Source organism: Marmota flaviventris, chromosome 4 (assembly GCF_047511675.1).
Source record: "Marmota flaviventris isolate mMarFla1 chromosome 4, mMarFla1.hap1, whole genome shotgun sequence".
NCBI lineage: Eukaryota > Metazoa > Chordata > Mammalia > Rodentia > Sciuridae > Marmota > Marmota flaviventris.
In genome coordinates this window covers 55,346,837-55,369,965 of record NC_092501.1, presented here as the reverse complement: position 1 = coordinate 55,369,965, position 23,129 = coordinate 55,346,837, and the positions used below count along the sequence as shown (strand labels likewise).

Below are 23,129 nucleotides of genomic sequence, written 5' to 3'. Positions count from 1 at the left end.
ATCACTCTTGATTTCCACAAGGTATGGATAAGACCAGACCATCATCTAGCCTAAAGAACAATAAAAATATGGCTGTATTGAAGACTGATGGATCTATACTGAGTGCACCATGATAAAGAGCAAAATGATCTTGTAGCTGAAATGTGGACAAATGATATCAGACACTGGATGGAGGATGTGGTTGGGACTTAGGATTCCAAACAACATCAAGAGTCAACATGTGGTTAAGGCATCCTAGGAGAACTATGGACCCTAACCAAGCTGAGGAACAGCAGTTCACAAATTTACAAATTTTATTAGCTATAGACTACATTAGGAAATGCACAGAGCTGTCCAAATTATGGCCATACATGGGACTGATCACCCCTCAATGGTCACCAGACTAGAGAGCATTCTAGAGAGCCACTCTGGAGCAACAGGCACCAAATGTCCAAAGGCACTATACAGATTCAAAGGTCCCATCTCCCATCAAAAAAAGCACATATGCAACACTCACCTCAATCACCTGTTTCTGAGAACTTTATCTAAAAATTTTTATCTAAAACAACTGAACACAGAAATAACATTGTTGACTCACACTATCTTATTTTTTGTTGTTGTTGTTGTTGAAATATAAGGCATTTATCCCAATCCCCACTGGATGGGAACTTATGAAGATCAGACCTCTTATAAAAGATAAAGCAACTCAAGTATATTGTGTATTAATTTGTAATCCCCTACAAGTATCAAAAAGGAAATCTACATTAAATGTTTATACTCATTATAAAATGCATCATCCTAATTTCAGAAATGTTAAAATTGTGAGGTGGAGAATGTGGGAAATGTGTCTAAATTGAAGGAAAGTAGTATCTTGCAAGTCAGAACTGAGAATGCAAATTGTTTCCTTAAAAAACTCATGTGCCAAAATCACAAACCACATTAATTAAGCCTTAATTTATAGAACATTCATGCTCTGTGTGTGTGTATGTGTGTGTGCACGCGCGCACGCGCTCATTGCACCACAACAGGATTAAAAAGACATAGAAGGGGTACAATTTTAGGGCAAGCCTTGGGCCAATAGGCAGAACCATGCTCACTACTGGCTAATACAACAGCCAACACAGCAATTCTTACATTGTAATCACATAGGAGCTTTTAAAATTACTGCCTGGTCCTACTCCCAGAGATTTCAATTTAACTGGTTTTGTGTGAGGCCTGGGCATCAGGATTTTAAAAAGCTCCCCAGGTGATTTTAATGTTCAGCCAGGGTTGAAAAACACTGGTCTAATAGAATCTCAACAGTAGCAGAAATTTTCTGAAGTGCCTACTTAGCACTCTTTCCTCAAGCTAGGCTTTTGTGTCTCTCAGAGGGCTTGGCCACAAACATCTCCATCATAATTCATTTCACATGAGGCTCTCAACTGCATATGAAATATTACCCATTTCTTACCCTTTCTTAACCAAGAAGTACAAAATATCTCTTGTGAGAAAATAATCACTCTAGAACAGGGACCTATAGTTATCCATGTGGTCAAGTCTGGCTATCTGCCTACTTTAGAAAATAATAGTTCTATCATAACAAAGCCACATCCATTTGTTTACATATTGTCTATGGCTGTTTTTACAGAATAATTCTAACCAACATCCTGTGACCATCAAAGACATATTTACTATATGGATCTATACTGAAAAAGTTTGCCAGTTGCTAGTCTACAGTCATAGAGTTTTCAAGCTTTAAGGATATCTCCTGAGACTAGCTGGATGTCCTAAAATAGCACATGGACTCTATGAAGAAATTCAAGCAGTGAAAATGACCCATCTGGGGAGATATGGACTCTTTTATCCTTTCAGAAAGATGAATCACAATTGTTCCCATCAATCCAGCACAGATAAGCTGTGACTGAAAGATAAAATATTAACAGAATTGGAGTGAATATAGGTGGTTAAAGAACCCAGAACAAGAAGATAGCAACATTGGAGTAGAAAGAAAATCGGAGTCTTATAGAACCAAAGGACTAGGAAGCCAGTTGAGAAGAGGTAAAGCATATGCAACAAATAACCTACAGCTAATCTCAAAGAGACCAAATCTGATGGAGGAGACATCCTTGTATGGTTACTACACATGCACCATTTGGACTCACACTATTTTAATCAATTAGCGACTAATTTTTCTCACTTTGATTTTAAATAGTGGCTTCCTTTTTCTCAACTATTTGTGTCTCAAGAAATACTATAGCCGAATAATTTTCCCATGAGAGCAATTTTCTGGCAGTAAAAAAAAATGCAGAAATTGAAGAATTTACTTTATAAGAATCAACTCAGCAATATTGAATCACCTTAAGCTTTAAAACATACTGAGGCAGAATTATGTTTACTTCTTCATCCTACCATAAAAATAATGTCTTATACTTACAAAGCTTTGAGTCTATAAGTATTTAAAAGATATTCAGTTTTCTAACTTTTAAATTTATTTGTTGAGATTATAGTCAAAATTCCAATGTACTTGTAAAGCACTCTATAAGAACATTATATGTGTACAGAGTTGTCTTTGAGTTTTCCTTGTAAATGCCAAGATTAATTCTGATGTGAATTCAATTGATAAAATAATCAAAAAGAGTACAAAAAAGAAGTCTGAGGATCAAACCAAGGAATCACAAATAAATGGCATCATATCCATTCAAAATGACCTATAGAAATGACAGAAACAATCACAAACAAAACTTGAATTGTTTTCTGAAAGAAACAAAGGAAATTATATTCTAGAGGGCTAAGAAGCCAAAGGGAGCACACAAGTCCTCCCCTGCTACCTGGAAGCCAATCAGACCTATCTGTAGAACAGCAGGAAATAAACTCTTTGAGTATGTTTATGTGTAATTGCTTGATTTCTTGATTTTTGTTTTTTGTTGTTGTCGTTTGGTTTTGGTTTTGGTTTGGGCTCAAGGAGAGGAGAAAGAAATGTTATTGAGGGTGGAATATGGCAAAGAGATTCTTCATAGGAGCCAGGAAAGAGTGAAAATTATGTTGCTTGGAGGAACTAGGATTAACTGATCCCATCCAGCCACAGGATTGTGTTTGATTCTTTTTTTTTTTTAATTTTTTATTGTTGGTTATTCAAAACATTACATAGTTCTTGATATATGATATTTCACCCTTTGATTCAAGTGGGTTATGAGCTCCCATTTTTACCCCATATACAGATTGCAGAATCACATCAGTTACACATCCATTGATTTACATATTGCCATACTAGTGTCTGTTGTGTTCTGCTGCCTTTCCTATCCTCTACTATCCCCCCTCCCCTCCCCTCCCCTCTTCTCTCTCTGCCCCCTCTACTGTCATTCATTTGTCCCCCTTGTATTATTTTTCCCTTTCCCCTCACTTCCTCTTGTATGTACTTTTGTATAACCCTGAGGATCTCCTTCCATTTCCATGCAATTTCCCTTCTCTCTCCCTTTCCCTCCCACCTCTCCTCCCTGTTTAATGTTAATCTTCTTCTCATGCTCTTCGACCCTACTCTGTTCTTAGTTACTCTCCTTATATCAAAGAAGACATTTGGCATTTGTTTTTTAGGGATTGGCTAGCTTCACTTAGCATAATCTGCTCTAATGCCATCCATTTCCCTGCAAATTCTATGATTTTGTCATTTTTTAATGCAGAGTAATACTCCATTGTGTATAAATGCCACATTTTTTTATCCATTCGTCTATTGAAGGGCATCTAGGTTGGTTCCACAGTCTTGCTATTGTGAATTGTGCTGCTATGAACATCGATGTAGCAGTGTCCCTGTAGCATGCTCTTTTTAGGTCTTTAGGGAATAGACCAAGAAGGGGAATAGCTGGGTCAAATGGTGGCTCCATTCCCAGCTTTCCAAGAAATCTCCATACTGCTTTCCAAATTGGCTGCACCAATTTGCAGTCCCACCAGCAATGTACAAGTGTACCCTTTTCCCCACATCCTCGCCAGCACTTGTTGTTGTTTCACTTCATAATGGCTGCCAATCTTACTGGAGTGAGATGGTATCTTAGGGTGGTTTTGATTTGCATTTCTCTGACTGCTAGAGATGGTGAGCATTTTTTCATGTACTTGTTGATTGATTGTATGTCCTCCTCTGAGAAGTGTCTGTTCAGGTCCTTGGCCCATTTGTTGATTGGGTTGTTTGTTGTTTTATTGTCTAATTTTTTGAGTTCTTTGTATACTATGGATATTAGGGCTCTATCTGAAGTGTGAGGAGTAAAGAATTGATCCCAGGATGTAGGCTCCCTATTTACCTCTCTTATTGTTTCTTTTGCTGAGAAAAAACTTTTTAGTTTGAGTAAGTCCCATTTGTTGATTCTAGTTATTAACTTTTGTGCTATGGGTGTCCTATTGAGGAATTTGGAGCCTGACCCCACCGACTGTAGATTGTAGCCAACTTTTTCTTCTATCAGACGGCGCGTCTCTGATTTGATATCAAGCTCCTTGATCCATTTTGAATTCACTTTTGTGCATGGCGAGAGAAAGGGATTCAGTTTCATTTTGTTGCATATGGATTTCCAGTTTTCCCAGCACCATTTGTTGAAGATGCTATCCTTCCTCCATTGCATGCTTTTAGCCCCTTTATCAAATATAAGATAGTTGTAGTTTTGTGGATTGGGTTCTGTGTCCTCTATTCTGTACCATTGGTCCACACCCGCCTGTTTTGGTACCAGTACCATGCTGTTTTTGTTACTATTGCTCTGTAATATAGTTTGAAGTCTGGTATCGCTATACCGCCTGATTCACACTTCCTGCTTAGCATTGTTTTTGCTATTCTGGGTCTTTTATTTTTCCATATGAATTTCATGATTGCTTTCTCTATTTCTACAAGAAATGCCGTTGGGATTTTGATTGGCATTGCATTAAACCTATAGAGAACTTTTGGTAATATCGCCATTTTGATGATGTTAGTTCTGCCTATCCATGAACAGGGTATATTTTTCCATCTTCTAAGATCTTCTTCTATTTCTCTCTTTAGGGTTCTGTAGTTTTCATTGTATAAGTCTTTCACCTCTTTTGTTAGGTTGATTCCCAAGTATTTTATTTTTTTTGAAGATATTGTGAATGGAGTGGTTGTCCTCATTTCCATTTCAGAGGATTTGTCGCTGATATACAGGAATGCCTTTGATTTATGCGTGTTGATTTTATATCCTGCCACTTTGCTGAATTCATTTATTAGCTCTAATAGTTTCTTTGTAGACCCTTTTGGGTCTGCTAGGTATAGAATCATGTCATCTGCAAATAGTGATAATTTAAGTTCTTCTTTTCCTATTTTGATGCCTTTAATTTCTTTCGTCTGTCTAATTGCTCTGGCCAGTGTTTCGAGAACTATGTTGAACAGAAGTGGTGAGAGAGGGCATCCCTGTCTTGTTCCAGATTTTAGAGGGAATGCCTTCAATTTTTCTCCATTCAGAATGATGCTAGCCTGAGGCTTAGCATAGATTGCTTTTACAATATTGAGGTATGTTCCTGTTATCCCCAGTTTTTCTAGAGTTTTGAACATAAAGGGATGCTGTACTTTGTCGAATGCTTTTTCCGCATCTATCGAGATGATCATATGGTTCTTATTTTTAAGTCTATTGATGTGGTGAATAACATTTATTGATTTCCATATATTGAACCAGCCTTGCATCCCAGGGATGAATCCTACTTGATCATGGTGCACAATTTTTTTTGATATGTTTTTGTATCCAATTCGCCAGAATTTTATTGAGGATTTTTGCATCTAGGTTCATTAGAGATATTGGTCTGTAGTTTTCTTTCTTTGAAGTGTCTTTGTCTGGTTTAGGTATCAGGGTGATGTTGGCCTTGTAGAATGAATTTGGAAGTTCTCCCTCTTTTTCTATTTCCTGAAGTAGCTTGAAAAGTATTGGTATTAGTTCCTCTTTAAAGGTTTTGTAAAACTCTGCTGTATACCCATCCGGTCCTGGGCTTTTCTTCGTTGGTAGTCTTTTGATGGTTTCTTCTATTTCCTCAATTTCAATTGATATTGGTCTGTTTAGGTTGTCTATATCTTCCTGACTCAATCTGGGCAGATCATATGACTTAAGAAATTTATCTATGCCTTCACTATCTTCTAATTTATTGGAGTATAAGGATTCAAAATACTTTTTGATTATCTTCTGTATTTCTGAAGTGTCTGTTGTGATATTGCCTTTTTCATCCCGTATGCTAGTAATTTGAGTTCTCTCTTCTTCTCTTTGCTAGCATGGCTAAGGGTCTGTCGATTTTGTTTATTTTTTCAAAGAACCAACTTTTAGTTTTGTCAATTTTTTCAATTGTTTCTTTTGTTTCGATTTCATTAATTTCAGCTCTGATTTTCATTATTTCTTGCCTTCTACTTCTTTTGCTGTTGTTTTGCTCTTCTTTTTCTAGGATTTTGAGATGAAGTATGAGATCATTTATTTGTTGGTTTTTTCTTTTTTTAAGGAATGAACTCCACGCAATGAATTTTCCTCTTAGAACAGCTTTCAATGTGTCCCATAGATTCCGATATGTTGTGTCTGTGTTTTCATTTATCTCTAAGAATTTTTTAATTTCCTCCTTGATGTCTTCTATAACCCATTGATCATTCAGTAACCTATTGTTCATTCTCCAAGTGATGTATGCTTTTTCCTTCCTTCTTTTTTCGTTGATTTTCAGTTTCATTCCATTATGATCAGATAAGATGCATGGCATTATCTCCACTCCTTTATATTGTCTAAGTGTTGCCCTGTGACATAATATGTGATCTATTTTTGAGAAGGATCCATGTGCTGCTGAGAAAAAAGTGTAACTGCTTGATGTTGGGTAGTATATTCTATATATGTCAATTAAGTCTAGGTTATTAATTGTGTTATTGAGTTCTATAGTTTCCTTATTCAACTTTTGTTTGGAAGATCTGTCCAGTGGTGAGAGAGGTGTGTTGAAGTCTCCCATGATTATTGTATGGTGGTCTATTAGACTCTTGAACTTGAGAAGAGTTTGTTTGATGAACATAGCTGCACCATTGTTAGGGGCATATATATTTATGATTGTTATGTCTTGTTGGTGTATGGTTCCCTTGAGCAGTATGTAGTGTCCCTCTTTATCCCTTTTGATTAACTTGGGCTTGAAATCTATTTTATTTGATATGAGTATGGACACACCTGCTTGTTTCCGAAGTCCATATGAGTGATATGATTTTTCCCAACCTTTCACCTTCAGCCTATGTATGTCTTTTCCTATCAAATGTGTCTCCTGTAGGCAGCATATTGTTGGGTCTTGTTTTGTGATCCATTCTACTAGCCTGTGTCTCTTAATTGGTGAGTTTAAGCCATTAACATTTAGGGTTATTATTGAGATATGGGTTGTTCTTCCAGCCATATTTGTTTATTTATGTTACTAAACATGGTTTGTTTTCCTCTTTGATTATTTTCCCCCCTTTACTGTCCTACCTCCCACTGTTGGTTTTCATTGTTATTTTCCATTTCCTCCTCCTGTAATGTTTTGCCGAGGATGTTTTGAAGAGATGGTTTTCTAGCTGCAAATTCTTTTAACTTTTGTTTATCGTGGAAGGTTTTAATTTCATCTTCCATCCTGAAGCTTAATTTCGCTGGATAGACAATTCTTGGTTGGAACCCATTTTCTTTCAGTGTTTGAAATATGTTATTCCAGGATCTTCTAGCTTTCAGAGTCTGTGTTGAAAGATCAGCTGTTATCCTGATTGGCTTACCCCTAAATGTGATCTGCTTCCTTTCTCTTGTAGCTTTTAAAATTCTCTCCTTATTCTGTATGTTGGGCATCTTCATTATAATGTGTCTATGTGTGGATCTCTTATGATTTTGCACATTCGGCGTCCTATAGGCTTCTAGGATTTGGGATTCTGTCTCATTCTTCAAGTCTGGGAAGTTTTCTCGTATTATTTCATTGAATAGATTGCTCATTCCTTTGGTTTGAAACTCTGTCCCTTCCTGTATCCCAATGACTCTTAAATTTGGTCTCTTGATGTTATCCCATATTTCTTGGATGTTCTGCTCATGGTTTCTTAACAGTCTTGCTGAGCTGTCTATGTTCTTTTCAAGTTGAAATACTTTATCTTCATTGTCTGATGTTCTATCTTCTAAGTGTTCTACTCTGCTAGTAGTATTCTCAATTGAGTTTTTAAGTTGGTTTATTGCTTCCTGCATTTCTAGGATTTCTGTTTGTTTGTTTTTTATAACCTCTATCTCCCTGTATAGTTGATCTTTTGCCTCTTGGATTTCTTTATGTAATTCATTGTTGAAGTGATCTTTCATTGTCTGATTTTGCTGTCTGATGTCTTCCTTGAGACTCCAGATCATCTGAAGCATGTATATCCTGAATTCTTTATCTGACATTCCATCTGCTGCAGCTATTACCTCTTCTAATGTTGAGTTGACCTGCATTGCTTGTGGTCCTTTCTTTCCTTGTCTCTTCATACTGTTCGCGTTTCTTTCTGCTTGGTGAAACTTTGTGCTATTGAATTTTCCCCCTATATATTTATATTGGTCTTGTATAGTTGCAAAGTCTCCCACGCAGGCGCGGACAGCGGCTCTGCCCCTCCTCCAATTGGGGCAATGTGCCTACCACGCCAGCAGGCCGCTGGGCCTGTTCTGCCGGTCGGTAGCAGGTCCGCCTACCTTGCAGGCGCGGGCGGCGGCTCTGTCCCTCTGCGGGCCGCTAGGCTTGTTCTGTCGGTGGTCGCAGTTCTGCCTACTTTGCAGGCGCAGGCAGCGGCACTGCCCCTCTGCAGGCCTCTGGGGCTGTTCTGCTGGTGGGTCGCAGGTCCGCCTACCTTGCAGGCGCGGGGGGGGGCGGCTCTACCCTTCCGCAGGCCACTGGGCCTGTTTGTCGGTTGCAGGTCTGGCCTGTTCTGTTGGTGGTCACAGTTCCGCCTACCTTGCAGGCGCGGGAGGGGTGGGGCGGCTCTGCCTCTCAGCAGGCCGCTGCTCCTGTTCTGCCGGTGGGTCGCAGGCCTGCCTACCTTGCAGGAGTGGTTGGCAGCTCTGCCCCTCCGCGGGCCACTGGGCCTTTTCTGTCGGTGGTCACAGTTCTGCCTACCTGGCAGGCGCGGGGGTGGGGTGGGGTAGGGGGCGGCTCTGCCCCTCAGCAGGCCGCTGGGCCTGTTCTGTGGGTGGTCACAGTTCCGTCTACCTTGCCGGCGCGGGGGGGAGGGGGCGGCTCTGCCTCTCAGCAGGCCGCTGCTCCTGTTCTGCCGGTGGGTCGCAGACCCGCCTACCTTGCAGGAGTGGTTGGCAGCTCTGCCCCTCCGCGGGCCACTGGGCCTTTTCTGTCGGTGGTCACAGTTCTGCCTACCTGGCAGGCGCGGGGGGTGGGGGGGCGGCTCTGCTCCTCAGTAGGCTGCTGGGCCTGTTCTGTGGGTGGTCACAGTTCCGTCTACCTTGCCAGTGCGCGGGGAGGGGGCGGCTCTGCCTCTCAGCAGGCCGCTGCTCCTCTTCTGCCGGTGGGTCGCAGGCCTGCCTACCTTGCAGGAGTGGTTGGCAGATCTGCCCCTCTGTGGGCCACTGGGCCTTTTCTGTCGGTGGTCACAGTTCTGCCTACCTGGCAGGTGTGGGGGGTGGGGGGCGGCTCTGCCCCTCCGCAGGCCGCTGGGCCTGTTCTGTGGGTGGTCACAGTTCCGTCTACCTTGCCGGCGCAGGGGGAGGGGGGGGTTCTGCCTCTCAGCAGGCCGCTGCTCCTCTTCTGCCGGTGGGTCGCAGGCCCGCCTACCTTGCTGGAGTGGTTGGCAGCTCTGCCCCTCTGCGGGCCACTGGGCCTTTTTTGTCGGTGGTCACAGTTCCGCCTACCTGGCAGGCGCGGGGGGGGGGGGGCGGCTCTGCTGTTCAGCAGGCCGCTGGGCCTGTTCTGTGGGTGGTCACAGTTCCATCTCTGTGTTTGATTCTTAACAGATACAGAAGAAAGATAAGGGAAGAAACTGAAAGCGGATATTTTCATAAGAATTTTTTGTGACTCTAAGTACAAGCATTTCTTCATGGTGACCCATGTGAGAGAACAAAGTATGGGGATGGGGAGAGAGTTATTTTCCCTCTTCTGTCGAAGCCCCACACCATTCTGCTGCCTTGAGGATTCACATGGGGACATGGTTGCCTTGCCATGTCCATTTCTAGTCTCACAGTGGGCACCAAGGGCAGTCCTCATCCACCAGCAACAACAAGAAGCCAAACAAAATGAGAATGTATAGCAGATAGACTGAATTGGGAACAAAAGTGAATTTCACCTCAGAGATTACAAAATTTACAGACAAGGGAAGAACATAAGAAATATTTTACAGGAGAACCCCCACTCCATCATAAACAAGTGAGGGCAATTACAGTTATCTTAGATTTCTACTGCCAATGGAACCTCCTTTGAGTTTTCAGAGAGAGAAAGAGACCAAGAAATCAGATTACATTAAGGAAGTTAAATATTTGAACGACATGGCTAGTGGTCAGGAAACTGGAAACAGTTGAGGACCCACAGAGGCAAGAGTGCAGTTGTGAGTGAGTATAGAATGTGCTTGAAAACTAGAAGAATTTTTAAAAATCTAATAACTAGGTAATCTTATTGTCCTTGAACAGCAAGAGTTTGTAAATCCAAACTTGAAAATTTTCTCCACTATTATTATGACTCAACTCTACTTCTTTCTGAATATCTTTCAATTTTACAATGGATATAACTATTTAACTCTAGGTATCCACCACTCACCACTCAGTATATAGTCAACTACCAGAGAGGATGATGAAGAAGTTTAAAATGTGCCACCTAAATATATGCCATATTGGTATATTGTTTATTTTAAGCTGAACCTATATAAGGAACTATACCTTCAGAAAGGGTCATTAGGTCTGATTTTCCCTACATGTAGCAAGCCATAAAAATTCTTTGTGGAGGAACTTTCTTTACATACTAAGACTGGAAAATAGTAATAGTCACCAGAGACTGGTAATTGGAACTGCAATGAACCTGAATAAACAAACTGTTTGAAGTAGGACTTATCTTCCACTAGCTTTTATGTCCTTACTACTATATATCTCATAGTAACAGCCCCAAAATTTAATCCCCTAGCCAAAATATTTTCTTTTGCTGTCATTCCTTCAAAATTTATTATTCATTGTCTAAAAAGTATAAAACACAATGCTTTGGTCATTTCTTTGGACTTTATTCTCTTGTGAAGTTACCCATATACATATGAAATTATTAAAATGTTTATACTCTTCTACTATTAATTAACTGTTATCCTAATTGGGTTTCTAGATCTAGTCAAAGAGACCAAATAAGAACTAAGGGGGAGGGAGTAGAAGGAATTTTTCTCTCCCCTACAATGATAACACCCCTATTGCAGTGACAGTGAAACTACATACTGAAATGGAGTCCAAGTTAGCCTAGGTCTCCGTGCGCCTGTACTGAGCAGGCCCCAGCCAACTCACAATGGACCTATAGTTTAAATAGGAAGTGAATTTTTATTGGTCTCAGATTTGAAGATTGTCTTCTTATCACAACACAACCTTCCTTATGCTAACCTTATGCCAACTGATGCAGGGGTTAACAGATATTCTTAAATTTGAGCCAACAATTAAAATTATATATAAATTATAAATAAAATTATTTATTATGTCTATATAATCAAATTTTTTAAATTTTTATTATAGAGTATATAAAAGCTATCTCTAGGGCTGGAGTTTTACCTCAGTGGTAGGGCACATGCCTACCATGTGTGAAACTCAGCACCACATAACAATAAATAAATAAATATAGATTTTTTTAAAAAAAAAAAGCTATCTCTAGGGGGACTTCCAGAAAAATAGTTTTTTTGGAAGACAGTATGGAGGTAGAAATGAAGAAAGGGCCAAGAGGTGATGTAAAATGAACAAAGGCCAGAGAAGTAATGTTTATTGCTACTGATCTAACTCTATATTTATCTTTTAAAACCATGGGATATATTTATATCATAAAATACATTTGAACCTGTGCCCCATAAAAACTTTAAAAGAGATAACACATTATAAGGATTTTTTAAGGGATTCTGGGTAAGTCAATTCTTTAACTCACATGAATAAGTGAGTCAACTCTTTAACTCACATGAATCTGACATATAGAAAATTATATTTTGTGGCAAATAAAATTATTGATAGTTCTATTATGTAGTGATTGTAGCATGATCTAGCAGTTCATATCCCCTTCAGGAGTAAACAACATAGAGATGTAAATTTTTTAAGCATAATTCTGCATAACAAGACTTTCTGCATTGCACTGCCAAACTTGGATCTTGAAAGTGATAAAGTGCAGATGCCTACAGTTGCAATCATAAAAATGTAATTGCTGAGAAAAAAATTATTTCTGATTCATTGGAGGAATTTATTACAGAGGGATGCAACTGTATAAGTTATCACACAGAGAAAATGAAAGCGAATGATTGAAATATATCCCAGGCTGAACATCACTGCAAAATGACCTAGTGATTTACCTGTGCCCAAGAGGAAAAAAATAGATTAAAGATAAATCAGGTTCAGTAGGGAAGACTCTGGTAACTATAAAAAGAGCAGATAAAGATTTATGAATAAATGAATTTAGAAGTTAGAGTGACATAATAGTATCTATGACCAATTACTCTAAAAATTAAAATTAATTTTGACTCTGAGTTATATATAGAGATGATAAGAATATCATCTGTGGAAACTTGAAAGCAAAGGAATACAACTTAAAGATAAGCAATGAGGAAAGGTGGGCATTTTTTATATCTTTATTTTATTTATTTAATTTTCTATTCTAATTTGTTATATATGACAGCAGAATGCATTACAATTCATATTATATAGAGAGAGCACAATTTTTCATATCTCTGCTTGTATACAAAGAATTTTCACACCATTTGTGTCTTCTTCATACATGTACTTAGGGTAGTGATGTCCATATCATTCCACCATCTTCTTTTACCCCTTTGCCCCCTCCCTCGCTCTCCCTTCCCTTTGCCCTATCTATGGTTTGTCTGATCTTTCCATGCTCCCCCTCCCAATCCCACTATGAATCAGCCACCTTATATCATAGAAAACATTCAGCATTTGGTTTTTTGGCATTGGCTAACTTCATTCAGTATTATATTCTCCAACTCCATCTATTTACCTGCAAATGCCATGATTTTATTCTCTTTTATTGTTGACTAATATTCCATTGTGTATATATACCGAATTTTCTTTATCCATTCATCTACTGAAGGGCATCTAGGTTGGTTCCACAGTTTAGCTATTGTGAATTATGCTGCAATAAACATTGATGTGGCTGTGTCCCTGTAATATGCTGTTTTTAAGTCCTTTGAGTATAGATAGAGGAGTGGGACAGCTGGATCAAAAGTTGGTTCTATTCCCAGTTTTCCAAGAAATCTCCTACTGCTTTCCATTTTGGCTGCTCCATTTTGCAGTCACACCAGCAATGTATGATTGTGCCTTTTTCGCCACATCCTCGCCAACATTTATTGTTGTTTGTATGCAAATAGCTGCCATTCTGACTGGAGTGAGATGATATCTTTGAATAGTTTTGATTCAAATTTCTCTAATTGCTAGAGATATTGAACAGTTTTTCATATATTTGTTGATTGATTGTATATTACCTTCTGAGAAGTGTCTGTTCAGTTCCTTGGCCCATTTATTGATTGGGTTATTTTTTTTTACTTTAGCTTTTTGAGTTCTTTATATACCCTAGAGATTAGTGCTCTATCTCATGTACAAGTGGTAAAAATTTGCTCCCAAGCTGTAGGCTTTCTATTCATCTCAGGGATTTTTTCTTTAGCTGAGAAGAAGCTTTTTAGTTTGAATCCATCCCATTTATTAATTCTTGATTTTAATTCTTGTGGTATAGAAGTCTTGTTAAGGAAGTATGGGCCTAACCCAACATGATGGAGATTTGGGCCTACTTTTTCTTCTATTAGACACAGAATCTCTGTTTTAATCCCTAGGTCCTTGATCCACATTGAGTTGAATTTTGTGCATAGTGAGAGATAGGGGTTTAATTTCATTTTGTTGCATATGGATTTCCAGTTTTCACAGCACCATTTGTTCAAACTCTCTTTTCTCTAATGTATATTTTTGATGCTTTTGTCTAATATAAGATAATGTTATTATGTGGGTTAGTCTCTGTGTCCTCTATTCTGTACCATTGGTGTACCTGTCTAATTTGGTGCCAATACCATGCTGTTTTTGTTACTATTGCTCTGTAGTATAGTTTAAGGTCTGGTATAGGGAAGTGATGCCACCTGCTTCACACTTCTTGCTAAGGATTTCTTTAGCTATTCTGGGTCTCTTATTTTTCCAGATGAATTTCATGACTGCTTTTTCTATTTCTATGAGGAATGTCATTGGGATTTTGATTGAAATTGCATTAAATCTGTATAATGCTTTTGGTGGTATGGTCATTTTGATAATATTAATTCTGCCTATCCAAGAACAAGGGAGATCTTTCCAATTTTTAAGGTCTTCTTTAATTTCTTTCTTTAGCATTCTGTAGTTTTAATTGTAGAGGTCTTTTACCTCTTTTGTTTGGTTGATGCCCAAGTATTTTAATTTTTTGAGGCTATTGTAAATGGAGTAGTTTTCCTCATTTCCCTTTCAGAGGATTTGTCACTGATATACAGAAATGCCTTTTATTTATGGGTGTTGATTTTATATCCTGCTACTTTGCTGAATTTACTAGTTCTAGAAGTTTTCTGGTGGAATTTTTTGAGTCTTCTAGGTATAGAATCATATCATCAGCAAATAGTGCTTATTTGATTTCTTTTTTCCTATCTATATCCCTTCAATTTCTTTTATCTAATTGCTTTGGCCAGTGTTTCAAGAACTATGTTGAATAGAAGTGGTGAAAGAGGGCATCCCTGTCTTGTTCCAGCTTTTAGAGGGGATGCTTTCAATTTGTCTAAATTATTTCAATTTTAGAATAATGTTGGCCTAGGCCTTAGCATAGATAGCTTTTACAATGTTGAGATATATTCCTGTTATCCCTAGTTTTTCTAGTGTTTTGAACATGAATGGGGTGCTCTATTTTATCTAATGTTTTTTCCTGTGTCTATTGAGATGATCATAAGGTTTTTATCTTTAAGTCTATTGATGTGATGAATAACATTTATTGACTTACATATGTTGAACCAACTGTGCATCCCTGGGATGAATCCCACTTGATGGTGAATGCACTATCTTTTTGATATGTTTTTATATTCAATTTGCCAGAATTTTATTGAGTTTTTGCATCTATGTTCATTACAGACATTAGTCTGAAGTTTTATTTCTTTGATGTGTCTTTGCCTGATTTTGGAATCAGGGTGATATTGGCCTCAGAGAAGGAGTTTGGAAGTGCTCCCTCTTTTTCTATTTCCTGAAATAAATTGGAAAGTTTTGGTATTAGTTCTTCTTTAAAGGTCTTGTAGAACTTGGCTGTGTATCCATCTGGTTCTGGGCTTTTCTTGTTTGGTAGACTTTTGATGGAGTCTGCTATTTTGTCACTTGAAATTGATCTGTTTAAATTCTGTATATCATCCTGATTCAATCTTGGAAAATTATATGACTCTAGAAATTTGTCAATGCCTTCTATATTTTTTATTCTATTGGAGTACATGTTTTCAAAATAATTTAATTATCTTCTGTATTTCTGTAGTGTCTGTTGTGATATTTTCTTTTTCATCATGGATGTTAGTAATTTGAGTTTCCTCTCTCCTTCTCTTCATTAGCATGGCTAAGGGTCTGTCAATTTATTTATTTTTTCAAAGAAACAACTTTTTGTTTTGTCAGTTTCTTCAATTGTTTCTTTTGTTTCAATTTCATTGATTTCAGCTCTGATTTTAATTATTACCTGTCTTCTACTGATTTTGGTGTTGATTTGTTCTTCTTTTTCTAGGGCTTTGAAATGTAATATTAAGTCATTTATTTGTTGACTTTTTCTTCTTTTAAGAAATGAACTCCATGCAATGAACTTTCCTCTTAGTACTGCCATCATAGTGTCCCAGAGATTTCAATATGTTATATCTGTGTTCTCATTCACCTCTAAGAATTTTTTAATCACCTCCTTGATGTCCTTGATGTCTTTTGCAACCCATTGTTCATTCAGTAGCATATTTATTACTAAATAAATATATTATTTAGTCCCCAGGTGTTGGAGTAGCTTTTATTTTTTTTTTAGTTGTCAATGGATCTTTATCATTTTTTTTTAATTTTTTATTGTTGGTTGTTCAAAACATTACAAATTTCTTGATATATCATATTTCACACTTTGATTCAAGTGGGTTATGAACTCCCATTTTTACCCTATATACAGATTGCAGAATTACATCAGTTACACTGGAGTAGCTTTTATTTTGACTTCTAATTTCATTCCATTATGATCTGATAGAATTCAGGGTAGTACCTCTACTTTTTTATTTGCTAAGAGTTGCTTTGTGGCATAATATATGGTCTATTTTAGAGAAGGATTCATGTGCTGCTGAGAAGAAAGTGTATTCTTTCACTGAAGGATAAAATATTCTATATATTTCAGTTAAGTCTAAGTTATTGATTGTATTATTGAGTTCTATAGTTTCTTTATTCAGCTTTTGTTTGGATGATCTATCCAGTGGTGAAAGAGCTGTGTTAAAGTCACCCAGAATTGTTGTGCTGTGGTCTATTTGACTCTTGAACTTGAGAAGAATATGTTTGATGAACATAGACTCTCCATTGTTTGGGACATATATATTTATTACTGTTATGTCTTGTTGACTTGTTGTGATGTCTTGTTCCCTTAAGCAGTATGAAATGTCCTTCTTTATTCCTTTTGATTAACTTTGACTTGAAGTCTACTTAATTTGATATGAGAATGGAGATCCCTGCTTGCTTCCACAATTCATGTGAGTGGTATGATTTTTCCCAACCTTTCACCTTCAGTCTGTGGATGTCTTTTCCTATGAGATAAATCTCTTGGAGGCAGCATATTGTTGGGTCTTTCTTTTTAATCCAATCTGCCAGTCTATGGTGAGTTTAGGCCATTAATATTCAGGGTTATTATTGAGACATGATTTGTATTCCCAGCCAGTTTGGGAGTTTTTTAATATTTTACTTGATTTGATTTCTCCTTTGATTAGTTTTTCCTTTAGTTTAATACCTCCCTTTGCTGATTTTCATTGTTGTTTGTCAATTCCTCTTCATGGAATATTTTGCGAAAGATGTTCTGTAATGCAGGCTTTCAAGTTATAAATTCTTTTAACTTTTGTTTATCATGGAAGGTTTTTATTTCATCATCAAATCTAAAGCTTAATTTTGCTGGATATAAGATTCTTGGTTGGCATCCATTTTCTTTCAGAGCTTGATATATGTTGTTCCAGGATCTTCTAGCTTTCAGGGTCTGGGTTTAAAAACTCTGCACAGAATCTAATTGGTTTCCCCCTATATGTAATGTGATTCCTTTCTCTTGTGGCTTTTAATATTCTCTCCTTATTCTGTATTTTAGGCATTTTATTATAATATGACTTGGTTGTGGCTCTTTGGCATCCTATAAACCTCTTGAATTTGGTTTTCCAGTTCTTTCTTCATGTTTGAAAATTTTTCTGACATTATTTCATTGAATGGATTGCTCATTCTTTTGGTTTGGAACTCTATTCTCTCCTCCATCCCAATAACTCTTAAATTTGGTCTTTTTATAATATTCCATATTTCTTGAATGTTCTGCTCATGGTTTCTTACCATTTTCACTGTGTTGTCTACATTCTTTTCAAGATTATATATTTTGTCTTCATTGTCCGAAGTCCTGACTTCCAAGTGGTCTAATTTGTTGGTGATGCTTTCAATTGAGCTTTTAATTTTGGTTTATTGTTTCTTTCATTTCAAGGATTTCTGTTTGTTTGGTTTTGTTTTTGTTTGTTTGTTTGTTTGTTTGTTTTTTAGCACTCCTATCTTCCTATTGAAGTAATCTTTTGCTTCCTGTATTTGTTTATGTAGCTCTTTGTCAAAATGATCTTTTGCTGCCTGTATTTGCTCTCTTATATCATCCTTTAATTTGCAGAACATTTTAATTGTGTACATCCTGAACTCCTTCTCTGTAATTTCTTCTGCTGTGCTGGCCATGGATTCTAATAATGTGGTGTCTTGATATGTTTAGGGCACTTTCTTCCCTTGTCTTTTCATATTGCTTGTGTGTCTTCCCTTCTAGCACTGTGGATCCAAGGTGTTACTGTTTTTACCCTATAGGCTTATAGCACTCCTGCAGAGATCCAATACCTCTCCTTTGAGGTAAATGACAATGTTATCAGATTCCAGTACAAACAGCATATACCCTAAAAATAAATGTTTGCTATTAAGACATTTACAGTTTGGTCACAATGTACAGAAATGGTGAATTCAATTATTATCTACAATATATTCAGTAGGTTTGTAAAAGAGTTTACAGTTTCTGATGGTGGACAAAGAACCAGGGGGTGAGGAGTAGGAGGATATGGTGAGGATATAGAGTTGTTATATCTTAAGAAGTATGAAAGAGAAATCTAAAAAGGAAGATTAGTAGCAGGAGAAAGGAGATAAAGCAATTTGGGATAGAAAAGTAAGTGGGAAGACAGTAGAGTACATAAAACAAACACATATATATTGAGAAAAATAATGTTAAAATAGTAGATATTGGTGGGATAAAAGTATATATATAAACACACACACAACACAGCTGTAATATACTATTCAGACATCCCAGTCCTTAAAATCCTAATTGGTACTTGGTTTCACTTATGTTGGGGATGTGAGGGCAGGAGAATAGAGCAGAAGAGGGGGAAAAAATCTTGAAGATAGAAACAGAATTGTTTTGGTTGGAAATCTGTGTTTTTCCTGCTTCCCTTCTCATCCAAGAGGTGGGGTTGTCTGTTGTTATCTGGTATCTCTACCCTCAGGGTGGTGAAGTTAACCAGGGTGTCACTGTGCCAGGGTAGCGGCTGCTGGGGAGAGGAGGGAGTTAAAAACTGGATACCTGGCCAGCCAGAGTTCCAAAACTGGGATTTGCCCCCCACTGAAGATGATGATGAAGGTGGCCCAATATGGAGGCACCTGCTTTCAGCAGTAGGCTGTCAGGTTGTTTGGGGGGAGCCAAGTGATGGCGTTGGAGGATGAGTTCAGAGACTAGCTCGTGCAGTGTGGCTGTCGGCTAACTTCAGAGCCTGTGTGAGGTTCTTGGGTGCAGGAAGACTACCGCACATAGGGGGCTATCTCCTCTGCTGCAGAGTCCCAAGATGGCGGTGACCAGGGAGCCCCACGTTGGTACCTGGGGGTCCACACAGGAGTGGCGGCCAGAGTTCCTGAATATGGGAAGCTGCCAGATGTCTGCGTGAGAGCTGCATCTGTGATTTCTGCTCTGGTGGGTGCCGAAAAGTTCTGCATGGGTGCTGATGGTGCTGCTCTGGTACCCTATAGTCCTGCATGGGCAAGTAGTTGGGAGACCTACTCTGATGCTGAGGCCTGGAGCCCTGGAGGGGCACAGTGGCCATGATCCCACACGGGAGCAGGAATTTTGCTTGCAGAGAAGCAGTATTCTCACAACTTGAGTCCCAGGTCATAGAGCAACACAGAATGCTTCCTCCCTCTGGCCCATCATCTTGGATCTCTCCTTGTTTATTTTTTTATATGGTACTGAGGATCTAACTCAGTGCCTCATATGTGTGAGGCAAACACTCTGCCACTGAGCCACAACTCCAGCCAAAGGTGGGCTTTTTTTAATGGGGCTACTAAATTGATAACTTTATCTAGTGGCATTATGAACTTAAAGATCATGAATCTTTGCTGGAATGTTTTCCAGTGTAATTAGAGATTATACCATATACATAAAATAAACACTATATCAATTCAAATTAAACAATCTTTGGAATAATAGCCAAGGTGTGGAAACAACCTAAGAGTCCATTTGGCAAGTGAATTAATAAATAAAATGTGATATTTGCATGTATTGCATTAAGTCATTTTTTAAAAAGGAAATCTTGCCATTTGCCAACATGAATATACCTGGAGACATTATGTTAAGTGATATAAGACAGACATAGAAGGACAAACACTATATAATCTCATTAATATGTGAAATCATAAAAGCAGAGAGTAAAATGGTGGCTTCCAGGCACTGGCAAGTAGTAGGATATAGGAGGTGAAAAAATGTTGGTTAAAGGGTACAAACTTTCAGTTAGAGGATAAGTAAATTCTGAGGATCTAATGTACAGCATGATAACTATAGTTAAAAATACTGTATTATATACTCAAAATATGATAAAAGAGTATTTTTAAGTGCCAACAGCACACATATACAAAATGGTAATTATGGATTGTGATGGATGTGTTCATTACTTTGACCATGGTAATCATTAAATAATATATACATAAATCATCATTCTGTACCCCTTGAATATATACATACAATTTTATCAATTAAATATTTTAAAATAAAAATAACACTTTGAAAATTAATATAAAACACTTAGCACAATGTTACCCTTAAAAATCACCTTTAATATAATTTATAATGGAATCTTTTACTTGTCTTAACTAGTGACTCATGATCAAAGTGACAGATAAAACAAGGCTGAGCATCAAATTCAATAACATCAGTTACTTTTAAATAATAACTCTTTAACTTTAAAATGCATTGTTTTTATAGAGAATACATTATAATGAAAATCAAGTGTATAGTCATAACTTTGTCATATTAGAATTCTGCTTCAATAGCAAGTTCTTGCACATAGTAGACATTTTATAGATAATTAATATTTTTAATTTCATATGACTTGAATATTGCTAAGACCTACAAACTGTTTTGTAACTGGGATATTGATGAAGTAATATGCCAAACAATTCTTAAGAGATCAATAAACATTTTCAAAAACACTCTCAACAATCAAGGTATATAAAATTAGTATTACATTAACATTAACTGAGAACTATCTGTCATATAATACGTACTGAATTCCCTTTCCCTGACTCATCTACTTGCTGATCATAAAAAGGCTGAATCTAGGTGCAATATCAAAATCTAAAATTAACATAATCACATTTTTAAGTTACATTTCTTTCCAATCAAATAAAATCACTTTAGGTCAATTACCCCCTTTTAATTTTCTAGATGGAATCAATAAATGGTTGGTGAGATGGTTTTAATAGTTTTAGAACATGCCAGAAAATACACACACACACACACACACACACACACACACACACACACTGTGACCAGCATAACCCTTAATGTGGATTTGTATTGACTGCTATAGCAATGTATCTTACTAAGACATAACATTTGTTAGATTCTGTCAAGATTTAAGTAGTTTCTCCACAATACTTTCTCCATTCATAAACAACAACGTGTCAGCATCCTTTGTGTTTTGCAAGTCTTATGTGACCAACTGAAATGTCTCATTGTTGCAGAACAAATAAGGGTTACTCAGAGGAAAGTCTACATATAATGCACTCTCTCCACCTTGTTTATATGTGTATTCTTTATGTATATATAGTCAAAGAATATATATTATTTATATTTAAAAGTAGTAAGAAACTATGGGTATAAAAATCACCCATAATTTTACCATATTAGAAGAAAATACAGATAGAGAATGTATGCCAGTGGTAGAACATTTGTCTAGCCTGTGTGGTGTGAGGCCCTGCATTCCATACCTAGTGAAGGGGGTATGGGGATTACATGTATCAAAATGTTAATGTTTATCTCTTAATGGTAAAATTGAGTGTTTTTTTTAATTTGCTCTTTTTTCCCCAAATGGATTTTTTGTTGGTTGATTGGATGATTAGTTGATTGGCTGCCTGGCTGGCTTTTACAATTCTTTCAGTGATCTTTATCAGAAAAACAGTAAGTTACTTTTTTCTTTTTTCCTTTTTTTAACATAAAACTATTCCACAGGTAGCCAAGACAAGAGATTTTAATGGTGGTGTCTCCATAGTCATCTAGTATCAATTTCATACCAGATATTAGTATTTTAGCCTGCCAAAGTGGATAATTAAACTATCTTCAGCAGAGCTCATGATTTGTAGTAAATGTCAACTCATGCTAAGTAAAAATGTGTACCTCCCTCTCTACTATTTATCTCACAGAAAAAATAAGCAGAACATTTTAAAATGGCCAGAGGTAAAAATCAGTGTAGTTTCACACACAGGTAAACTTTGAGTGTATTGAGTCCACAGAAAAAGTTATTTAATATGTATAGTATAAGTGTAAAGGGAGTTCCCTCACAAATTTTGGGTTAAGCATAAAAAAGTTATATCTATATCATTGTATAAATTTCTTCAACTCTGCTTTAAGAAAATCCAATACACAAAATCTGGGTAAGTCAGAGAATCATTATGTATATTATCAAAGGATTATTCACTTTATGAAAGACTTTATCAAAGAATTCCTTTAAGCAGCTGCTTTTATCATGCATTTTGATATTTTAAAGATAGTTTCTATTTGACAAATGAGCCATCGTGTCTCTGAGCAAGTCACTGAAATTATATACGAAAGGTGGCTTTAACCACACTACCTATCTCACTCCATTTTTATGACTATCAAACAAGATAATTTATAGATGGTTACTTTGAAAATTATATATACACACTCATGCTGCTGTTGCTGTTAAAAGATCATCTGGGGAAAATTTTCAGAATTGTATTATTATAATTAAATACATCCCTTTATACATTTTAATACCACTTTATTAAAAGGAGAATTTTAGATGTCATATTCTTATATAAAAATCAAATCTTTCTTTGGCTCATTAGTTTTCATGTTTTTAGTTCTTCTACCATTGTTGCACATTATAATTCCCATGATATTAGTACCTGAATTATGAGAGGCTCCAGCAACTTCTCTACAGTAAATGTTTGGACCTGAAGATCCTGAGGATCAATATTCAGTGTGATTGGTGATTCAGCTGACATATTGCCTGTGCACAAGTATACAAAACAATGCTCATTAGTTAAGAAAAATATTTTCTAAAGACAAGCATAAATGAAAATTAGGAAACAGTTGAAACCTGTATTTGGCATCTCTTCCAGACATCATCTATAGCTCACAATTGTGTCAGATATTCCCCAACTGTTCTCTGAGATCATGTTATCTGGGCTTAGATGCCCTCACAAATTAATCTACACTCATAAATTCATGACTAAATTAAAAACTCAACAAATGCATTTATATGTGTTAAA

General features: G+C 37.1%; 1 protein-coding gene across 2 annotated transcripts in view; it reads right to left on the bottom strand.

Moving 5' to 3' along the window:
• The window catches only part of Ctnna3 (catenin alpha 3), a 1,728,170-nt gene that overhangs the window by 1,655,316 nt on the left and 49,725 nt on the right, over window positions 1–23,129 (bottom strand). For both annotated transcript variants that reach the window (XM_027931212.2, XM_027931213.2), the window contains exon 2: window positions 22,764–22,867. In XM_027931212.2, coding sequence (XP_027787013.2) covers window positions 22,764–22,862 — 99 coding nt within the window. In that variant the 5' untranslated portion in view covers window positions 22,863–22,867. The remainder of the gene's footprint in view (window positions 1–22,763; window positions 22,868–23,129) is intronic.